Source organism: Gigantopelta aegis, chromosome 10 (genome assembly GCF_016097555.1).
Source record: "Gigantopelta aegis isolate Gae_Host chromosome 10, Gae_host_genome, whole genome shotgun sequence".
Taxonomy (NCBI): Eukaryota; Metazoa; Mollusca; class Gastropoda; order Neomphalida; family Peltospiridae; genus Gigantopelta; species Gigantopelta aegis.
Genome location: NC_054708.1, coordinates 39,847,930 through 39,866,286, shown reverse-complemented (window position 1 = coordinate 39,866,286; position 18,357 = coordinate 39,847,930). Strand labels below are relative to the sequence as shown.

The following is an 18,357-nucleotide window of genomic DNA, read 5'->3' as shown; positions in this document are numbered from 1 at the left end:
TTTTTTCTCTCAATAGATCTCTCATTTGACAATGTGTTTTAAAGCTTTGTATACCAGGTCACCGTTGTGTCTTATTTGCCTTTATATGCCATAATAATAACAATAAAATAGATTATCACAGCGATTTCTGGTTTACAGGTAACATGTCTAGAAGATGAACGGAAACTCAATGAGAAAACAATGTCGGAGTACAAAGAAATTATGCAGAGACAAAAGGGCGAGAACAAAGAACTCCAGGCCAAGGAGAATGAATTGACAGTCTTGCAAGATGATTTCAATAGGTATGTTTTCTCTCCAACATGTTACCACTGTGAAACCCCTCTAAACCAGACTGGTCTGCTTTTGAGGGAATTCGAGTTTATAGCAGGTTTAGTTTTGAGGGATTTCATTGTACATTGAAAGGAAAGTAGCATAAATGAAAATATGTTGGCATAGATAATAGAGTTGAAAGAAGCCAAAAGAAAAACCAATTCAGTTTAAACATGTGAATTACAAAGAGTTTGGAGTCCAAGATCAAGATAGGTTTTTGCTAATTCGTGAATTACTTATTACTACAGATGTTTTATGGTTCCATGTAGCTGTTTTCTGCTATGTAATTTACAGGGGTATTATCATTTCTTTTGAACTTAACCTGACCTCAAAGTAATGACATTTTCCCCTATTTTAGTAGACTGGTCTAAATTTATTGTTTCATCATTTCACGTTGTCTATGTAATTGATATTTATAACAAATTTAGTGATAATACTTTTTTCTTTTCAACATCACCTGTCAATCTAGTGCATATTCCCCTGAGGATAGTAATCTGGTTAGAACATCCCAACAATCTAAGCCTAACGTTCTACTGTGCAGCCCTTCCTGTCCCAGTCACGTGACTGTAACTTCCTTCTTTTTTAGTTAACAATGTCAGATGTTAGTACTTCTTATATTTTGTGATCTTGCCTCAAATGCAAGAAATGTATGGCGGGGCAGCGACTCCTATGAACTCTGTTCTTTGGGACCGACGGAGTTCAGTGCAGATCTTCGTGTCCTAGCCCAGTGGGCTAAGAAGGCCAAGTCTGTGACGGCTCCAGCTTTTGCCATGCAACCTTCCATCGCTGATTCCGTGTCCGTGAATTTACGCAGACCAGCAACCATCTACTGCTTCTGTCATGGTGCTTGCTGCAACCATGCCTACATGCAATACGGAACCCGTGGCCCACGGGACTCGTTCAACTGCAATGAGACGATCATTTCACTCATCTTGAGAGAAGTGTCGACCATCCACTAGTCATTGGAGCAGTGATTGCAGTGGTTTCCACGGTCTTCCACAAGTTATTCGCAGTAGAGACACAAGATTCGCAGTCTAGATCAAGCTTCACAGGCAGTCGACAGGTCCTGTCAGGACTGTATACATTCTGGATCGCCACAACATTCCAGCACAACTGATCGGCATGCCTGTTCACTGCTTTCTACTGGCCGCTTCAAGAGAAGGCATCACTCACGCAGTCTTAAGAATCAGACTTAATGGGGAGCTGACAGGACCGTCCACGGTTCGATTCACCACGGCCGTTCAGCACTGGTGATTGACATGCATGTTCGCAGCTTCTGAAGATTTGTCCTTATGTCATTTCACAACCAATGGTCATAGAGGAAATGTATTATAGCACACCTTTGCAGGTATAATGCTGCCACGGTTCCAGGACTTCAGGCCATTGTCACTTCGGGTGACCCTACTCTGTAGCATACAGTGGATCTGATGAATGGCACCGATGGTAGACCCGGGTAACAGGTCTACGGCAACTTCCACTCAGCCACAGAGTGGATGCGCAACCTAGAAGCCTTCCGGCTTTGGACACCACACGTCGACCTGTTCATGGCAGGCTTCAGTTGTCAGCTGAGGTTGTACATCTCAACGGTTCCGGATTTGGAAGTTCTCGATCTCGACACACTAGCCATCAGTTGGTATTGTCTGGACACTTTTATGCGTTCCCTCCACCAATAATGCTCCAGCAGTTTTAATAGTCAGAGTCTGGTATCCCGACCTCATACATCTCGTGGATCCAGATCCTCTACATCTACCCCATTGGGATCGCCTCCTGCTTCATCCCATGTCGAGACAGCACCAACCCAATCCACGCTTGTTCCAGCTACACGTGTGAACCTTATCTCTGAGGGTTTAAACAGGAAAGATTTCTCTTCTAAGACCATGGCGGCGATACTGAAAATGCACTGTGCATCCACTGTGCATCCACTGCTGCTGCATATAAAATCTGGTGCCTGTGCTACACCGATTGTGCATCTGGTAAAAGCTAAAACCTCAGACTATTCGTGTGGAGAAGTTAGTAGACTTTTTGCTGTATCTCTGGTCAACATTGAAACTCAACGGCTCCACCATAGGGGGCTACATCGCAGTCATTGCGACGGTTCATGACTCAGCAACTGGTACCATGCTGGCAACAGTGCCTGAAATTCATGCTATGGTCAAGGGTTTCAAACACGACGACCAGGTCCAACATTTTTGTCTACCGAAATGAAACCTAAACCTTGTTCTGAGATCCTTGTCCAAAACACCTTATGAGCTGAGGTGTCCTTAGAGGTTTTGACAAGGAAGACTGTGTTCCTGCTGGAGTGGGCTACGGCGGTGAGATGCTATGGATGTGGACATGATGCGGTTCCACAGAGACAACACCTCAATTACACTGGGCCTCCTGATGAACTTTGTGGCCAAGAACCCGTTTCCTGTGTTCTGTCTGAGCCCTCAAGCATTACATCGAGTGAACTAAGTCTTTTCGCAAGCATCGAAAGCACCTGTTCCTCTCATGCAACCAGAGCCATTTGAAAGACATCACTAAGAACACAGTTTCCACTTGGATTTGCTCTACGATCCTGTGCTCTTACCAAGCTGAGTGATTACCTCCACCATCGGCATCTAACCTGCATGCACTTGCTGCCATGATGCCGCTGCACTGCAATACACCTATTAACAGTATCTTAACAGGGTGAATCCTACCAAATCAAATCCCATAGATGACAATAGTAACATATGTGGCTAAAACTCCTACCTGCAGTGTATCTATCAACATAAATGCCACGGACATAAATACTATCATCCCTCATCCTTAAAGTGAATCAGAAAAAATTGGGGGTGAAGCTGCTAATTTCTGAGATAACGGGTAGCATCTGTGACTACCCTAGTTCCGCAGAAAAATTTACTACTTTTTGTACAGGTACCCCAAATGTGTTTCAAGCACATGGCTACTTGACACAGTGGTACTAGATGAAATAAAATTGCATAGATTTTTGCCCAGATGAAACTATTTTTTTTTACAACCAACACACTCACATTATCACCAATCACTGGGCTTGTGGTGTTAACTTCTCTATCAAAAGTTTGGTGCACCTCAAACTTTATCCACTGACTCGATCTTTGCCAACTACTATCTTTGAGATGTATCCGGCGAAGATGTGGAGGGATTCCATCATCTGGGTCCTGTGGTTGCAGCACAAGCTCTTGTTAACACTGGTCATCCTCATAGCTGCTGATATCTGTCTGATTCACGAATTGCACCCTGAGATGTGCAATGAATCGACAAGTGAGGACTCGACTTTGACAATTGTTTGTTGCACCATTTTGAAGTTAAAGCACTGGTTGGTGACAGGACTTTTGTCAGAATAACATTAGTCCGTTTTATGCACAGCACATTGGCAACATGTTTCCACCTAATTGAGCTAGCAATTCACTGTTTACTAGAAAGAAAAAACAGGGGGATGATTTAGTATAATGTTCTGATGGATGCACCCATAAGATTGTTGATGTCACTAACACAAGAATTGCATGCGAGATTATCTAACACCTGCATCCCTGGTGGCTACGCTTACCCACCCTGTCAGAACCCATTTGTTGGATAATGAGATCGCAATTCTTTACGTAATACACGGGATTGTTCCTCCACACCATTGACGGATGCCACGATTACCACTGTCAGTACTAACAGCATGGTTTTGGTCTGTTCCGGGCATCCCATGGGGGATGAGCTAACCAAGGCTGGCCTTTTTCTTCCACTGTGTCAGATTCCTACCGGTCCATGGGGAGAAGACGTGTGCATCTTCGGAGTATTGAACCCGGTGCCATCTGTTAAATGCTACACTAGTTTGAGGACAGGTGATGTTGAAAAGAAATGGAGAAAACTTGAAGTGTTTTCTCTTTTACAGATACGTCACCTGTCCTCGAGGATTTATACCCGTTTCCAGTTCTCTGTGATTTGCACAGAAAAAAGAAGGAAGTTACACAGTCACGTGACCGGGACAGGAAGGGGTGCACAGTAGAAATATTTTAGGCCATCCCATTGGCTGTTGGGATGTTCGAACCAGACTATTATCCTTAGGGGAATATGCACTAGTTCGAGGACACGTGATGTATCTATAAAAGAGAAAACACTCCAAGTTTTCTTCAATTTGTTAATATTGCAGGGCTCAGGACATGATAAAAACGCTGGATAGAGACATATCTGATTTGATGGTAACCAATAAAGATTTGGTTTCTGACATGGAAGGCTGCCGTCGTCGCGAATCTGAATTGCTTGACCTTACAGAAAAACTGAGCCGTAAAAATGCTAAGTTGCAGTCTGATAATACTAATTTAAATAATCAGGTACAATGGAATGTTTTGTTTTAAATTATATGCACAAACACAAATGTATTTATTCTTGGGGACTGATTTGGGTGGGTTTTGATTGGTGTTTGTGGAAATTATCAGATTTGAGGGTTTGAGGCATTTGTTCCCCAATACTGCAGGAATAAAATATAAATAATAGTTTTCTTGTATTTAACAAATTTCAGAAAGTACACATATAAATAAAAACATCTTGCCTTCATAAATGACCATATGGAACCAACCCCTGCAATTAACAAAATTACTTCAACAACAAAAATGCTGTGGAAATATAATGTTTTACCGTTAACATGTTTCCAACTCTGGATTATAAGTCAATCTGAATGATGAGTTTGTTATTTGTTTCGTTTGACAATATGCCATAAGATTCATTTATACCAGTGGAGGTATTCATCTACTGTTGTATTTTTTGTGCTGTGGTGTCGTTAAACATTCATTCATCGACTGAAGGAAATGTAACTGTTAACTCGCGAATGACACGTGCATGATCAAGAAAAATGGGGTTTTAAGGGGATGATTATGTAACATATACAGCGTACTCAGTCCACAGTGATGTACCAGTTCAACTTTATCTTTTAATTATATTACATTAAAGTGTCTGAATATATTTAATGCGCTATACAATTAAAATAATTTACCTTAATAACGGCATAATTTTTGTTAGGAAATCTGTCACCAATACCGAATGCCCTCCTTTTAAACCCAAGTAAATAGTTTTTCTTTTAGATTAGACCACTCGGCACTAGAAAAGGGTAGTATATTTTGTCAATATAAATTACAGAGAAAATTTTATTAAACTATCGGAACGATCTCTCTCAATATATATGTATGTCTACAAATATCTCATCATCAGGCCAACCATAACACTTCAAGTGACTTGTAGGAGTGTATTTTGAACGTTTTACAAAAGATAGAACACCCATACTGCACCATAGCAACGGTTCAAGAATGTATAAGCTGCCACACCCTCAACCCTGCAATCCAATGGCTCCTGCATTGCACCTGCTATGAAAAGTTAACATACAGGGCTAGCTCTGGCACTCGCCGTATTCGCCAATTGCGAATTTTGAAAGCAGTTGTCGAATTTTATTTTAATTTGGCAAAATAATTTCAGGTAATAAAGTGTATGTTATTTTTAACAACAAAGAAAAAATCCATCTTGAAAAAAAAATCCAATATAGACCATTGTGGAAAAAAAGTAGCTGGGAATGAAAAACACCACGGCATTGTCGAAAAAAAAAAGAGAAAAAAAGTTTTATTTAACGACGCACTCAACACATTTTATTTACGGTTATATGGCGTCAGACATATGGTTAAGGACCACACAGAGTTTGAGAGGAAACCTGCTGTCATGGGCTACTCTTTCCGATTAGCAGCAAGGGATCTTTTATTTGCGCTTCCCACAGGCAGGATAGCACAAACCATGGCCTTTGTTGAACCAGTTATGGATCACTGGTCGGTGCAAGTGGTTTACACGTACCCATTGAGCTTTGCGGAGCACTCACTCAGGGTTTGGAGTCGGTATCTGGATTAAAAATCCCATGCCTCGACTGGGATCCCGAACCCAGTACCTACCAGCCTGTAGACGGATGGTCTAACCACGATGCCACTGAGGCCGGTTACACGGCATTGTCGATTGCCTTGGGCAATTGCAGGGGTTGTGAAACAGCTTTTAACTACTCAACATGTTTTGATTCAACTCTTTTTTTTTTTTTTTTTTTTTTTTTTTCTTTTTTTTTTTTTTTTTGGTGCATGCAATATTTTGTTTGTTCTTATATAGGTTATTACACATTCATTCATTCATTCATTCATTCATTCATTCAGGTCATCAGTTTAATGAGTGAAGCTGAAAACAAGAATAAGAAAATCCAGGAGTTGGAAGCAAAGGTGCAAGATCTGGTGAGTTGATGTTTCTTTATTAATTTTGTTTATTAATTTTAATATAACATGTCAGCATTAATTTAACAATGTGGTACTGGTTTTGAGTATATAAAGAAAATAGTCTTTTTTATTAAATCTAATCCAGAACAAGTATTAAACATTAAAAATAACTGAAAAAGCAAGTTTACAAAATGTCTTCATTTTATTTTCAAGGTATGTTGAAAGGAGTGTATACAGTAGAACAGTAGTGTTCTCGCTGCTCCATTAAAGTGGGGCAGCCCGCCTCGCTATTGCATTTTGCCACCCTCCTTTACTTTTCGGTGCCCCTCTTTATTTTTCTGTGACCTCTTTATTTTTCCGTACCCTACTAATATTTTACAGCACCTATCTCAGTTATTTCCAAATGCACACTGACGAAAAACTTCAGTAGCTTGCGACAGTTACCATAACGTAATTTTACACTATTTTTAACAGCCTCTATTTGATCCCATACCTGTATCCATTTGTATGTTTGATACACACAGTAAAAGTTATATTATACTTTGAGCAATGAATTTTTTATCTTTTTTTATGGATTGGGCAATCTCCAACTGAAAAACCACTTATTTAGTGCCAAATATGTCACGTGATCAAAACGGTCATTCTGTCTTTTATTTTTACTAATTATCATCTGATATTTTGTTCTCAGTTGCAGATTTAATTGGTTGTAACTGATGATTTTTACTTTCTGTCATTCTGTTTATTCAGCAATTCTATATAAAATATTATAAACTTTTAATTTTGTGGGGATATAACCACTTGTAAAAACAATGGAAGTGGTAGTGTTTTTCATTAAAATAAAAAAAACATTTGAAGAACACTGCAGTATTATGTAAAGATTTAAACAAATTATATGTGTTTTTATTTTTAGGTTGAAACACTGGCTAGTGTGAAGAAGTCGTTGCAGGAGGAGGTTGACTCTTTAAAGGCAGAGTTAGGCAGTAAAACTAAAGATGGTTAGTATACAGCTTTCAATTATCTCTTCCTTTTTGTGGCTGGTTATCCAGCTACATTAAATTAGAATTATATGCAGGCTGGATCATAAACAAAATGTCCCAATATTGCTTAAATGTGCAAACGTACATTTTAAGTAATGGTTAATTTTCAGTTTCATGGTAAGTCTATAAAATGAGGGCTAGTGACCTGACCTGACCTGACCAAACTTGGTCACATCACAGTTACACAACATTTTAAAATGTCAACTCACTGTTTCAGGTGTAAAGTGATATTCTGCTAGCCTCTGAACATGACAATTTCATTAATTTTTAGATATGTCTAATGACTTATGTACAATATATTTTTTGTTGTGAAAGACTTTACTTTTTATTAGTTAGCTGACAGACAATTCAAGTGGCGACTACCTAACATGGGACTAGTACACCTTTAGGTACACTGTAAAAATGTATAAATTCCTAATCCATTGTGAATACTAATATATAGAGAATGACGTCGGATATCTGCTTTATCCTGTGATGGTAAGAATGGGAAATTCTACGAGGCTCTGCCAAGTGGATTTCTCATTCAGCCTGAACAGGATAAAGCAGATATATGACATCATTAACTAGTTATTATTATCTTTATCCTGCACACCATAAAAATTAAGGAGAAAAGCTACTATTTCTGTTATTTTACGATGACCTAGAGGTCAAATGAGCGATTTTGTAATGTAGCTATGTGTGTGGCGTGACAAGAGTGATGTCAAAAGTGATATCCTGCTAGTAGCAGAATATGACTGCTTTATCTGTATTGGTTGCAGGATAAATCTAATTATCCATGGTGCTATATAGATATATAGATCCATGGTGCTATATAGATATATAGATCAATTGTGCTATATAGATATATAGATCCATGGTGCTATATAGATATATAGATCCATGGTGCTATATAGATATATAGATCCATGGCGCTTTATCTGTATTGGTTGCAGGATAAATATATAGATCCATGGTGCTATATAGATATATAGATCCATGGTGCTATATAGATATATAGATCCATGGTGCTTTATCTGTATTGGTTGCAGGATAAATATAATTATCCATGGTGCTATATAGATATATAGATCCATGGCGCTATATATTAGATATTTGTCATTATTAAACTTAAAGTTAAACTGAGCAGCTATTCTTGAATTGGTGAACTATGAAAACCAAATATATAAAACATTATAGCTGTCTTTTATTCTTAACCTATTTATTTAATGTTTGAAATGTTTATATATAAAACAATTGACTTTGTTTTAGTGGAAAAATACAAGCAGTGCTTTGAAGATGAAAAAGATGTTGTCCGTACATTAAAGAAAAGACATGTCAATAATGTGAAGGTTAGTTTTATGCAATAAAATAATAGTGATTAGTTTTTCTTTTACCAATATGAATTGCATTGTCACTTTAAAATACAATGATATAAATCATCCTGCCTCAGCTAGCAGACAGTGTAGACACATGTATATTGGCTGACAAAAATCTTACATTTGAATCTGCAATAAAATTTTCTAAAGCAGCTACCTTTCAAAAGGTGTTCCCATCCATGTTTTTTATTAAGAACTTTATAATACATTTCAAGACAGTCCACAGTAGTTTTTATCTCGGATTTTCCATTTGAATTTTGTCAAAAAAGCCAGAATAATGCAATTGATGAACAAAACATTTGACTAACACTGGTTTTCGCCGCAATAGGATCTGACTCGACAGTTGCAACAAGCTCGTAAGAGGCTGGAAGCACTGGAAAACCACACGGAGAAGGATGCAGTCAGCATGGGGTCGCGTACCAGTTCAAACGGCTCGCTCAACACTGTGGATAGAGAGAACTCGGCACATACATCAAGTAACCACAGCTCAGCTGCCAACTCCAGGGCACCCAGTCAAGAACAAGTGAGATTTAGTACACATGTAATACTTTCATCACGGTTTTCTGCAGAGAAGTTGACCGATAACAATATAAAAATTTTCTCCTTTCATCTTTCCCAGTGTTGCATAAGTGGACACACGTTTACTGCATTCACCATTTCATATTTCCTGCTGTCTTACACAAGCCAAGGTACTGGTCAGAAATAATAATAAAACAACTGGAAATAGCTTTAAAAGAGACAATGGTCTATTTACTTTTTCGTTTTTATATGAAAAATACTTTTTGAATTTTGTTTGGCAACAATAGTAGAATGATGTGGTAATTTTGAAGAATTGATAGCTGATTGGCTAGCCACCTATAATTTCATTTTCATCTATTATTTCTATTCTTAATGTCATCACTGTTCAATAATCTAAAGGTTAAATAATAATATATACCAAAACTCATAATTTAATATTCAAAAGAATTGGTTCTTGGGTTACTGAATGTCTCAGTAACTACAAAAATGTTTGTTATTTGTCTATTACTTGAGTAATTCCCTTCTATGTATTTGTTTTAAATGCATTCATCATAATAAACTGAATTTGGAACATGTTACAAAATCAATGCATAAAATTTGCTTTTAACCTTCTGATGTCACGCAAGTCTACATACTGTACACAGTATACATTGCATTCACCAATTCATATTTCCTGCCGTTTTGTACACGACACTCACTGAAAATAATAATAGTACTATAGGAAATAGATTTATTAACAGTATGACAGCTTTAGTTTTTCGTTTTTCAAGAGAAAATACCTGTGAATTTTAAGTTGAAAAAAAGTAGTTTTCAGCAAGTATTTTTGCTTGACAACAATGGCAGGATGTCGCGTTCATTTTCAGGGATCGATAGCCAATTTTTTTTGCATAATTTTAATCAACATCTGATATAAAATATCATAAAAATTAAAAAAACACTCAAAAATAATACTTACCGATTCAAATATAAACTTTATTTTATGTATTTATAAAACATTTTAAGTAAAAATGTGAGTAAAAGTTATAAATTTGTACCCCCTCATCGTGTTTTTTGTCAAAAATTAATCCAGTAGTCTGACAGGTAAGGTCTCCAAACCCTTGTTAGTGCTCCGCAAGGCTCAATGGGTAGGTGTAAACCACTTGCACCGACCAGTGATCCATAACTGGTTCAACAAAGGCCATGGTTTGTGCTATCCTGCCTGTGGGAAGCACAAATAAAAGATCCCTTGCTGCTAATTGGAAGGGTTAGCCCTTTTAGTGGCGACAGCGGGTTTCCTCTCAAAATCTGTGTGATGCCATATAACCGTAAATAAAATGTGTTGAGTGCGTCGTTAAATAAAACATTTCTTTCTTTCTGACAAGTAAGGTCATTAGATTAGATTTGAAATAAAATTTTCATTAAAGATATTGGAAGCATGTCAGCCTTAAACCAATACACTCTGAAAGAGGACATATCTGATGATTTTATTGTAAAGCTTTAGCATTGAGTTAATTATCTTTTTATCTGACAAAATGAGCAAGATGACAAGTATGCATGGCCCTTTGTTGGTTTCAGGAGTATCCAGTGATTACAGAACAGGTGGAAGTAGACAAGCATGTTCTAATTGAGCGCATTGTCAGATTACAGAGAGCCCATGCACGAAAAAATGAAAAACTAGAATTCCTTGAAGATCACATTCAACAGCTGTTGGTAGAAATCCAGAAGAAAACAAAGTAAGTCTTGATATGTAAATTGTAGTGAGTGTCACATGGAAGACCAGCCTGTATTGGTGTGCAGTCAGATTTGTACTCTAATAATTGCTTTAATACATCCTTTCTGTGATTTTCATTCTTTTTTAGTTTTTCCCTAAAAAATGTCAGTTGACATATAAATAGTAACGGGATGAGGCCCAGTTTGTATAGTTCCGTACTGTTTATGCCACAGGTGTCCGAGGTTATGGCAGTATAAATTTTCATTTAAATGTGTGATATTTATATTTACTATAAAATAAGTGGAAGTAGGTTATGTCAAAAATAATAGATTGAAAACTACATCTCAGATATGTGCCTGTGTGTTCATGTCCTGCACACCATGTTTGTGTTATAACACATTCTCATTCAAAAACAACTCGTGTGTGTCCATTTCTGTTTGGAATTATAATGTAATTTGCTGTAAATAATTATTTTTATTTTAGTATTAAGTATTACTGCTGTTTATATATGAAATAATTCAGATGTATGTTAACTGTAAAATTGCATTGAATTTATTAATTTTGAATGCTTTAATTAATCTTTGTTTCATTATTTACAGAATCATACACAATTATTTTATGCGAGAAGAAGCAGGAACATTGTCACCAGACTATATGGATGAAAACAAAGTATTTATTTACTATATTATGTGTATATGCATTACCAATGTACTCGTAATACTTGACCTCCCATGGTTTTTGTCTGTCTTCAAGGTGACATTGTCTGTTGCATGAGGTCCAGAGAAACAATGTGTGTGCATCATGGCATGTATTGATCACTGATCAGTTTTATCAATTTACATTTCTATTTTCAGTAAATATGTTGTTTAATTACATATTAATCCACCTTTTGAAAATATGTTGTTAATTTTTAGCAGCTGCTATATGTACTCATAATACAAGAATCCAACTGGTGCCTGAAAAAAAAAAAAAAAAAATTTCTGTTGTGGAAAAATCTAGGAATTTTGTAAATTTTTGAAAAGTTGATTTGTGTTAAGTTGAAGTGGGTTTTTTATGTAGATGGTTTATAGTTTTAAAATTAAAAAAAAAAATTCTTCAAATGTGTGGAATGTGAGAGGAAAAGTTGTAGAAATTTAATGCATGCATGCAAAAAAAGAAACCCTTTGATGTTAATTTGTAATGATGCATATTAAAAGTAAATTTTTATTTTTTATTAAGAAACATCAATATAATTTGTTGCTCTGTACTATTGTATATAAGCTTTGATATAATATTTCAGGGGTGCAGAAAGTACTCACCTGCTTGCCAAATGTGATAAAAAAAAATCTGACGTTCAAATTATAAAATGCGACTACCAATCCGACGGACGATCTGTCTTTTTTTTACCGACTAATTAATTTTTTGGTTTTCATTTAATTGGCGACTGCATCAGCCATGCCAGAAATTTTGTCAAAAATTAATCCAGTAGTCTGAAGGTTAATAATGTTTTTGTCATAATATATATATATTTGAGCCCATGTATGTTATAAATACGTTTATTATATATTAGCTAGTGTATCCAGTGTAATTAAAGTATGTGGTATTTTTCAGATCACTTACTTTCAGAATTTAATAATTTTGCAAATTAAATGTAAATTAATCGAGGTCATGGCACTACTTTTATTGACAATTAAGCAAATGTACTACGGTGACACTCCATAATAGACGTTTGTATCATTGTAAAACATTTCAATAGCAACCTTACACTGAAAGCTGTCCAGTATTCAGAAAACGAAACCCATCAAGCACTAGTTTATTTTATGTAAGGAGATCCAAAGTGACGTCATTCACATATTCTTACGTCATTTGAATATCTAGTAATGGCAGACTAGAATTAAAATTTTATGTACAGTTTAAAAAAACATGTATTAAGCTTGAGATTATATGATAAAGAGATTTATTACCCTTGTGTGTTTCAGTATCGTCAATATCATATATTATTAATAAAAATAATGTATTATGCTCGTTGAGGTTCGCATAATACAATTTTTATTCTTAATATATGATACTGACGATACCAAAAAACACTGGTATTAATCTCTATATATCATTCGAAGTGAAGACAGTGTATATAATGTTATAATATTGTTAAATAATAATGTATTGTTCTAAGGCTGGCGGGACTAGTAGAAATTTTGGCAGGATAGTAAATTTTAGTTGGTTCTGGTTCAGCAAGCTAGTGAAATATTTTCCATTTCTGCACTCCTGATATTTGCATTAAATATTTCAAGAAAATAGTGTAGTCTAGCAAGTAATGTTGAGATGAAATTTCATTATGAACAATAAAGCACAAAACTACATTCATTCATTCTTAATTTGTATTTCTACAAGAGAGAAAATAATATACAGTTATTTATACTGATGATAATCAACATTAATTTTTGTATTGCTTGAGAATAACTTGTAAAAAGATTTCAAAGCATAAAGGAATGGAATTTAAACTTTGAAATTGGATTTTTTTTAAAAAGCATTTTAAAATTGTTTTTCCTTGTTACTTGATGCATTTTAGTACTTTTGTCTTGGGTTGTGTTCATTTTGCTTTCCAATTAGTTCTTCTCCTACTTATAATTCTGGTGTCGGTAACTTACTCCAGATTTGGTTTTGGTTTGTTGTAAAGTTAAAAAGTTATAAAGCTATAGAGATATTGATATTTTAAGGATCATTTTTTGATGATGACAAAATACTAAATATTTTCAATGTTCATCCTTTTATCTTGCTAAGACTGTCATCACTCAAGTTATTTGGTCTTTAGCCCTGTATGTTTTGAATAACTTCTATTAGTTTGATTTAGTACTTTCAGAAATGCCACAATCTTGTTGGTCTGTCATGTTGTCTTCCTGTCTGCTTTCACCTTTGAATTTATGTTCGTTTTCTCTTCAGTCCCGTCTTTCTTGTTGTGGTTTAGTTCATTTTACCCTATTTTAATTTTAGTTGAAGCCTAGTATTTTTTTACTACTAGAATGAGGATAATACACAACTTTTTTTTTTTACTTTCACCTTTATGAATGCCATTTTGCAAATATGTCATGATTTTTGGCGAACATTTAATGAACAGTTCAAATTGCTATAAATTTTATAATGCATTACATCTTGAAACTGCAGTTGTTGGGGCAATAAATATTAAACAGTTACACTGTAACATCATGGTATGGACTTTATAACAAACACCAAAAGAAACACAAATCAAGGCTATAGTTTGTAATTAGAATAGGTTTACTTGATTACAATGCTTGATTCTGTAAAATGAATATAAATGGTACATCAACCTGAAGTTCTCCAGAATCTCAATATATGTGTTAATCTTTCTTAAAAAGCAAATTTTAATGTTACAGCTTAAAATTATGTTTACATTTCTTGTAGTGTTAGTATACTATTGTGGATGTAAATAATGGCGGACATGATGCATGTGTCACTGGGTTCAGTATTATTTACTGGATAAAATAGAAGAATTTTGCATGACAATCATAGATGATTTTTTGCTCCTAACAATTTGCTGTTTGGCTTAAATACAAACAAAATGGAAAGAGTGGAGTATGTCTGATAGAGGAATGTCACTAATAATTTTACTGGAGTCTTTATACACAACAGAGTAAAAATGTTTTATTCCATTGTTTCTCTGTCAGGTTCAAGTTTAAGCTCATAATGTCATCCATAAAGGCATTGAGTAGGCTTAAATAAATTAATTGAAATAAACAGGTGTAATGCCAAGTCCCAAGGTTGAAATTTTCACCACCTTGGGTGTACTTTTTCTATACCACATGACCGCATATGATGAAGTCTTTTTCTCTCATTCATTCGGTAAATAAACCATTATTTTACACGAGCAGACAAAGATGGCTGAACAAGTAACTTTTTTACTTGACCATTTTATTATAAATAAACTACACTATCATATTTGCCGTGTTTGTTACGTGTATTAAATAAAATTTAACAACAAATCAACAAGATAGATTTTTTAATGAAGGTTTTAATAACAAAATATTAATTTAAAACTCTGTCTAATGACCTCACGTCACCATGTCACATTAATATGACATCATATATTACCAACGACGTCATGTTATGCAAACGCGTGATATCCCATGTAGGATAGAAATTTCTTGCATAGCTTTCTTTCATAGGATAGCTCTGTCCCATACCTCAGGATGAGAGAATATTATTTCTTTTACATTCATCAGGGTATGAAAAAAAATCATCTGCCGTTCACACGTAAGTTTGCGAATGATTTTTGTGGTTCATACCCTGATGAATGTAAAAGAAATAACAGACAATCCTTATAATTAAATTTAAAACATACTTACTAATAATAATAATAAAAATTCATATTTCATTTCAAAATATTTTTGGTCCATAAAAAAATAACACTATAAGACAAAGTACCAATATAAAATGCCATCATCAGATATGACTTTCTTTGATGTCATAAATTATACATTCATCAAGAAATTAACAAACTCACATTGCTATATTGTAATGAATGTAACAGAAATTTAATTATACATTCATCAAGAAATTAACAAACTCACATTGCTATATTGTAATGAATGTAACAGAAATTTAATTATTTGTAAGGAAAAAAATAATTATTGCAACATGTAATTGAATGATTATGGCTGTGGAATGAGGGCGACATGTTTTTTTTTATCTATCAGCATCCCTTAATTTTTATTTATTATAAACACAAATTTTTTTTTTGGCTTAATCCAGTATTTCTGTTTATTAATTATAAACACATTGCTGTCCAAATTATTTCCAGTTTTGACTTTGCCAAGTGCTTTATCTACATTTAACTCATGAATTTAAAATAATAAAAATTAGTCTTGTAATTAAAGCCTATCATTTTACAAAATTCTTAGATGACCAAGCGATTAAAGAATGTAAATTTTTTGTATTGTTTGTAAGTTAGATATGTGAATTCATCATCTGGGAATTGTTTTTTAATCTCCTATTTTATATTAAATATGCTCAATAGCCTGTTGTGTAATTTTCACAGTTTGATTAATAAGAATGATTTGTAGCAGACTGAACTTTTACTGTGATGTAGTTGAAATAATTAAAATATACTCTGTGGATAACTAATTGACTGTTCCACCTTGTCAGTTTAAAAACACACAATGTTGTTTGCTAGTGCAAGTAGTTGCACACAAGGTCTAACTGTCATAGTATTGTAATGTCTGTCGGTATATGTGCATGGTTGCTTGCTAATTTGTATTTTTATTTTCTTGTTGCTAGCAAAGCGCTAGGATTGAAGCGCAGGTAGGATTTGTTAAAATTTACTCTTCTACATATGGAAAGGTGGGGGGTCGAGTAATTTTTTGAAAATACTGGTTTCACTGTGAAGTATTTAGAAATTTAGAATTGTATCTTAATTCAGTTAATTTTCTGGAGTGCCTGACAATGAAATAGCAGGTAGGGGGAGTGTACTATAGTCTGTCCCACAGGGAACGCCTTTTTTCTTACTATGGAATTTACTACAAGTTATTTCTGAGTCAGTTGTTTTTTAAATTGCACAGAATGATTTAATTTAATTTTTAAAAAAAAGAATAATGTTTTTTTGGGGGGGGGGGGGGGGGGTATTTTCAAAACATTTTTACTTTTCTTCTTCCTTCAAACCAAACTAAAATTATTTACTAAAAAAACATTTTTGTTGGAGGATGGGATGGACTATAGGTGGGAGGTCAGGAAATGAAAAGGGAAACCATAGTTTTTGTTGGAGGATGGGATGGACTATAGGTGGGAGGTCAGGAAATGAAAAGGGAAACCATAGTTTTTGTTGGAGGATGGGATGGACTATAGGTGGAGGTCAGGAAATGTAAAGGGAAACCATAGTTTTTGTTGGAGGATGGGATGGACTGTAGGTGGGAGGTCAGGAAATGAAAAGGGAAACCATAGTTTTTGTTGGAGGATGGGATGGACTATAGGTGGGAGGTCAGGAAATGAAAAGGGAAACCATAGTTTTTGTTGGAGGATGGGATGGACTATAGGTGGAGGTCAGGAAATGTAAAGGGAAACCATAGTTTTTGTTGGAGGATGGGATGGACTTTAGGTGGGAGGTCAGGAAATGAAAAGGGAAACCATAGTTTTTGTTGGAGGATGGGATGGACTATAGGTGGGAGGTCCTGAAATGAAAAGGGAAACCATAGTTTTTGTTGGAGGATGGGATGGACTATAGGTGGGAGGTCAGGAAATGAAAAGGGAAACCATAGTTTTTGTTGGAGGATGGGATGGACTATAGGTGGAGGTCAGGAAATGTAAAGGGAAACCATAGTTTTTGTTGGAGGATGGGATGGACTATAGGTGGGAGGTCAGGAAATGAAAAGGGAAACCATAGTTGTAAATTGTTTTGTAACATATTCTACATCATTGTGCTTTTAGTTGAAGCAAATTGTACAATATATTGCAAGAAAAAAATAGAAATATACAATATACAGGGTGGGCCTTCTTTGGTTACTGTGTTGATAAAGAGTTATAGTCCTGCACTTCAAGAAGGTGAGACAAATGCCTAATTGTTCCTTAAAATTAGACTTCATTATTCCTACAGTGCTTTATGATGATTAGTTGGCTATGATAAAGTAAAATGCATTTTGGACCAGTAAAGAAATATTTAAAACATCTTAAAGTGACAGACCCTAGGTTTTAAACACTATGACATAGTTTTTATTGTTAGTTGTTTTTTATTTTTATTTACACCAAAAGTGCCTGTGGTCATTCTGGTTTTTCTAATAGTGTACCACGAAATGTATTTTTTATATTTGTGAAAAAGCACATAATCTCAGAAGTAACAGTCATGGATATGAGCTCTAGTCTATTTTTTAAGGGCATTTCCCATTTCAACATCACAAATTCCTATTTCACTTTATTGTAATTTTATCCAGATGTGTTATAGGTTTGTAGATTAACCAAATTTAGTGTGCATTTTCATGTGTTGAAACAGGGGTCTGCGAGTTTAAGATGGCAGATTCTGACATGAAGAATTAAAGTGATACTGTATAATTTCAATCAAAGTACATGTATTCAGGTAATCTTAATATTAATAGTGAATCATATTTTGATGACGAAAAAAAAACCATCAAGTAAGTAAAATTGTAAATACGGAGTTCAGAATATGTATCAGATTTTAATGTGCTTACTGTGGTGTGTTCACTAATAAAGGTTGAATGTGAGTGTTTAATTTTACTTGATGC

General features: G+C 35.0%; 1 protein-coding gene across 3 annotated transcripts in view; it reads left to right on the top strand.

The window, feature by feature from the left end:
• LOC121384317 (coiled-coil domain-containing protein 186-like) overlaps nucleotides 1-18,357 on the top strand; it is a 72,341-nt gene that overhangs the window by 44,388 nt on the left and 9,596 nt on the right. For 2 of the 3 annotated variants that reach the window (XM_041514651.1, XM_041514652.1), the window contains 9 exons: nucleotides 139-281; nucleotides 4,451-4,631; nucleotides 6,477-6,551; nucleotides 7,444-7,528; nucleotides 8,819-8,898; nucleotides 9,254-9,448; nucleotides 10,999-11,156; nucleotides 11,734-11,803; nucleotides 16,406-16,429. In XM_041514651.1, coding sequence (XP_041370585.1) covers nucleotides 139-281; nucleotides 4,451-4,631; nucleotides 6,477-6,551; nucleotides 7,444-7,528; nucleotides 8,819-8,898; nucleotides 9,254-9,448; nucleotides 10,999-11,156; nucleotides 11,734-11,803; nucleotides 16,406-16,429 — 1,011 coding nt within the window. The remainder of the gene's footprint in view (nucleotides 1-138; nucleotides 282-4,450; nucleotides 4,632-6,476; nucleotides 6,552-7,443; nucleotides 7,529-8,818; nucleotides 8,899-9,253; nucleotides 9,449-10,998; nucleotides 11,157-11,733; nucleotides 11,804-16,405; nucleotides 16,430-18,357) is intronic. The other variant, XM_041514653.1, reaches the window with a different exon arrangement.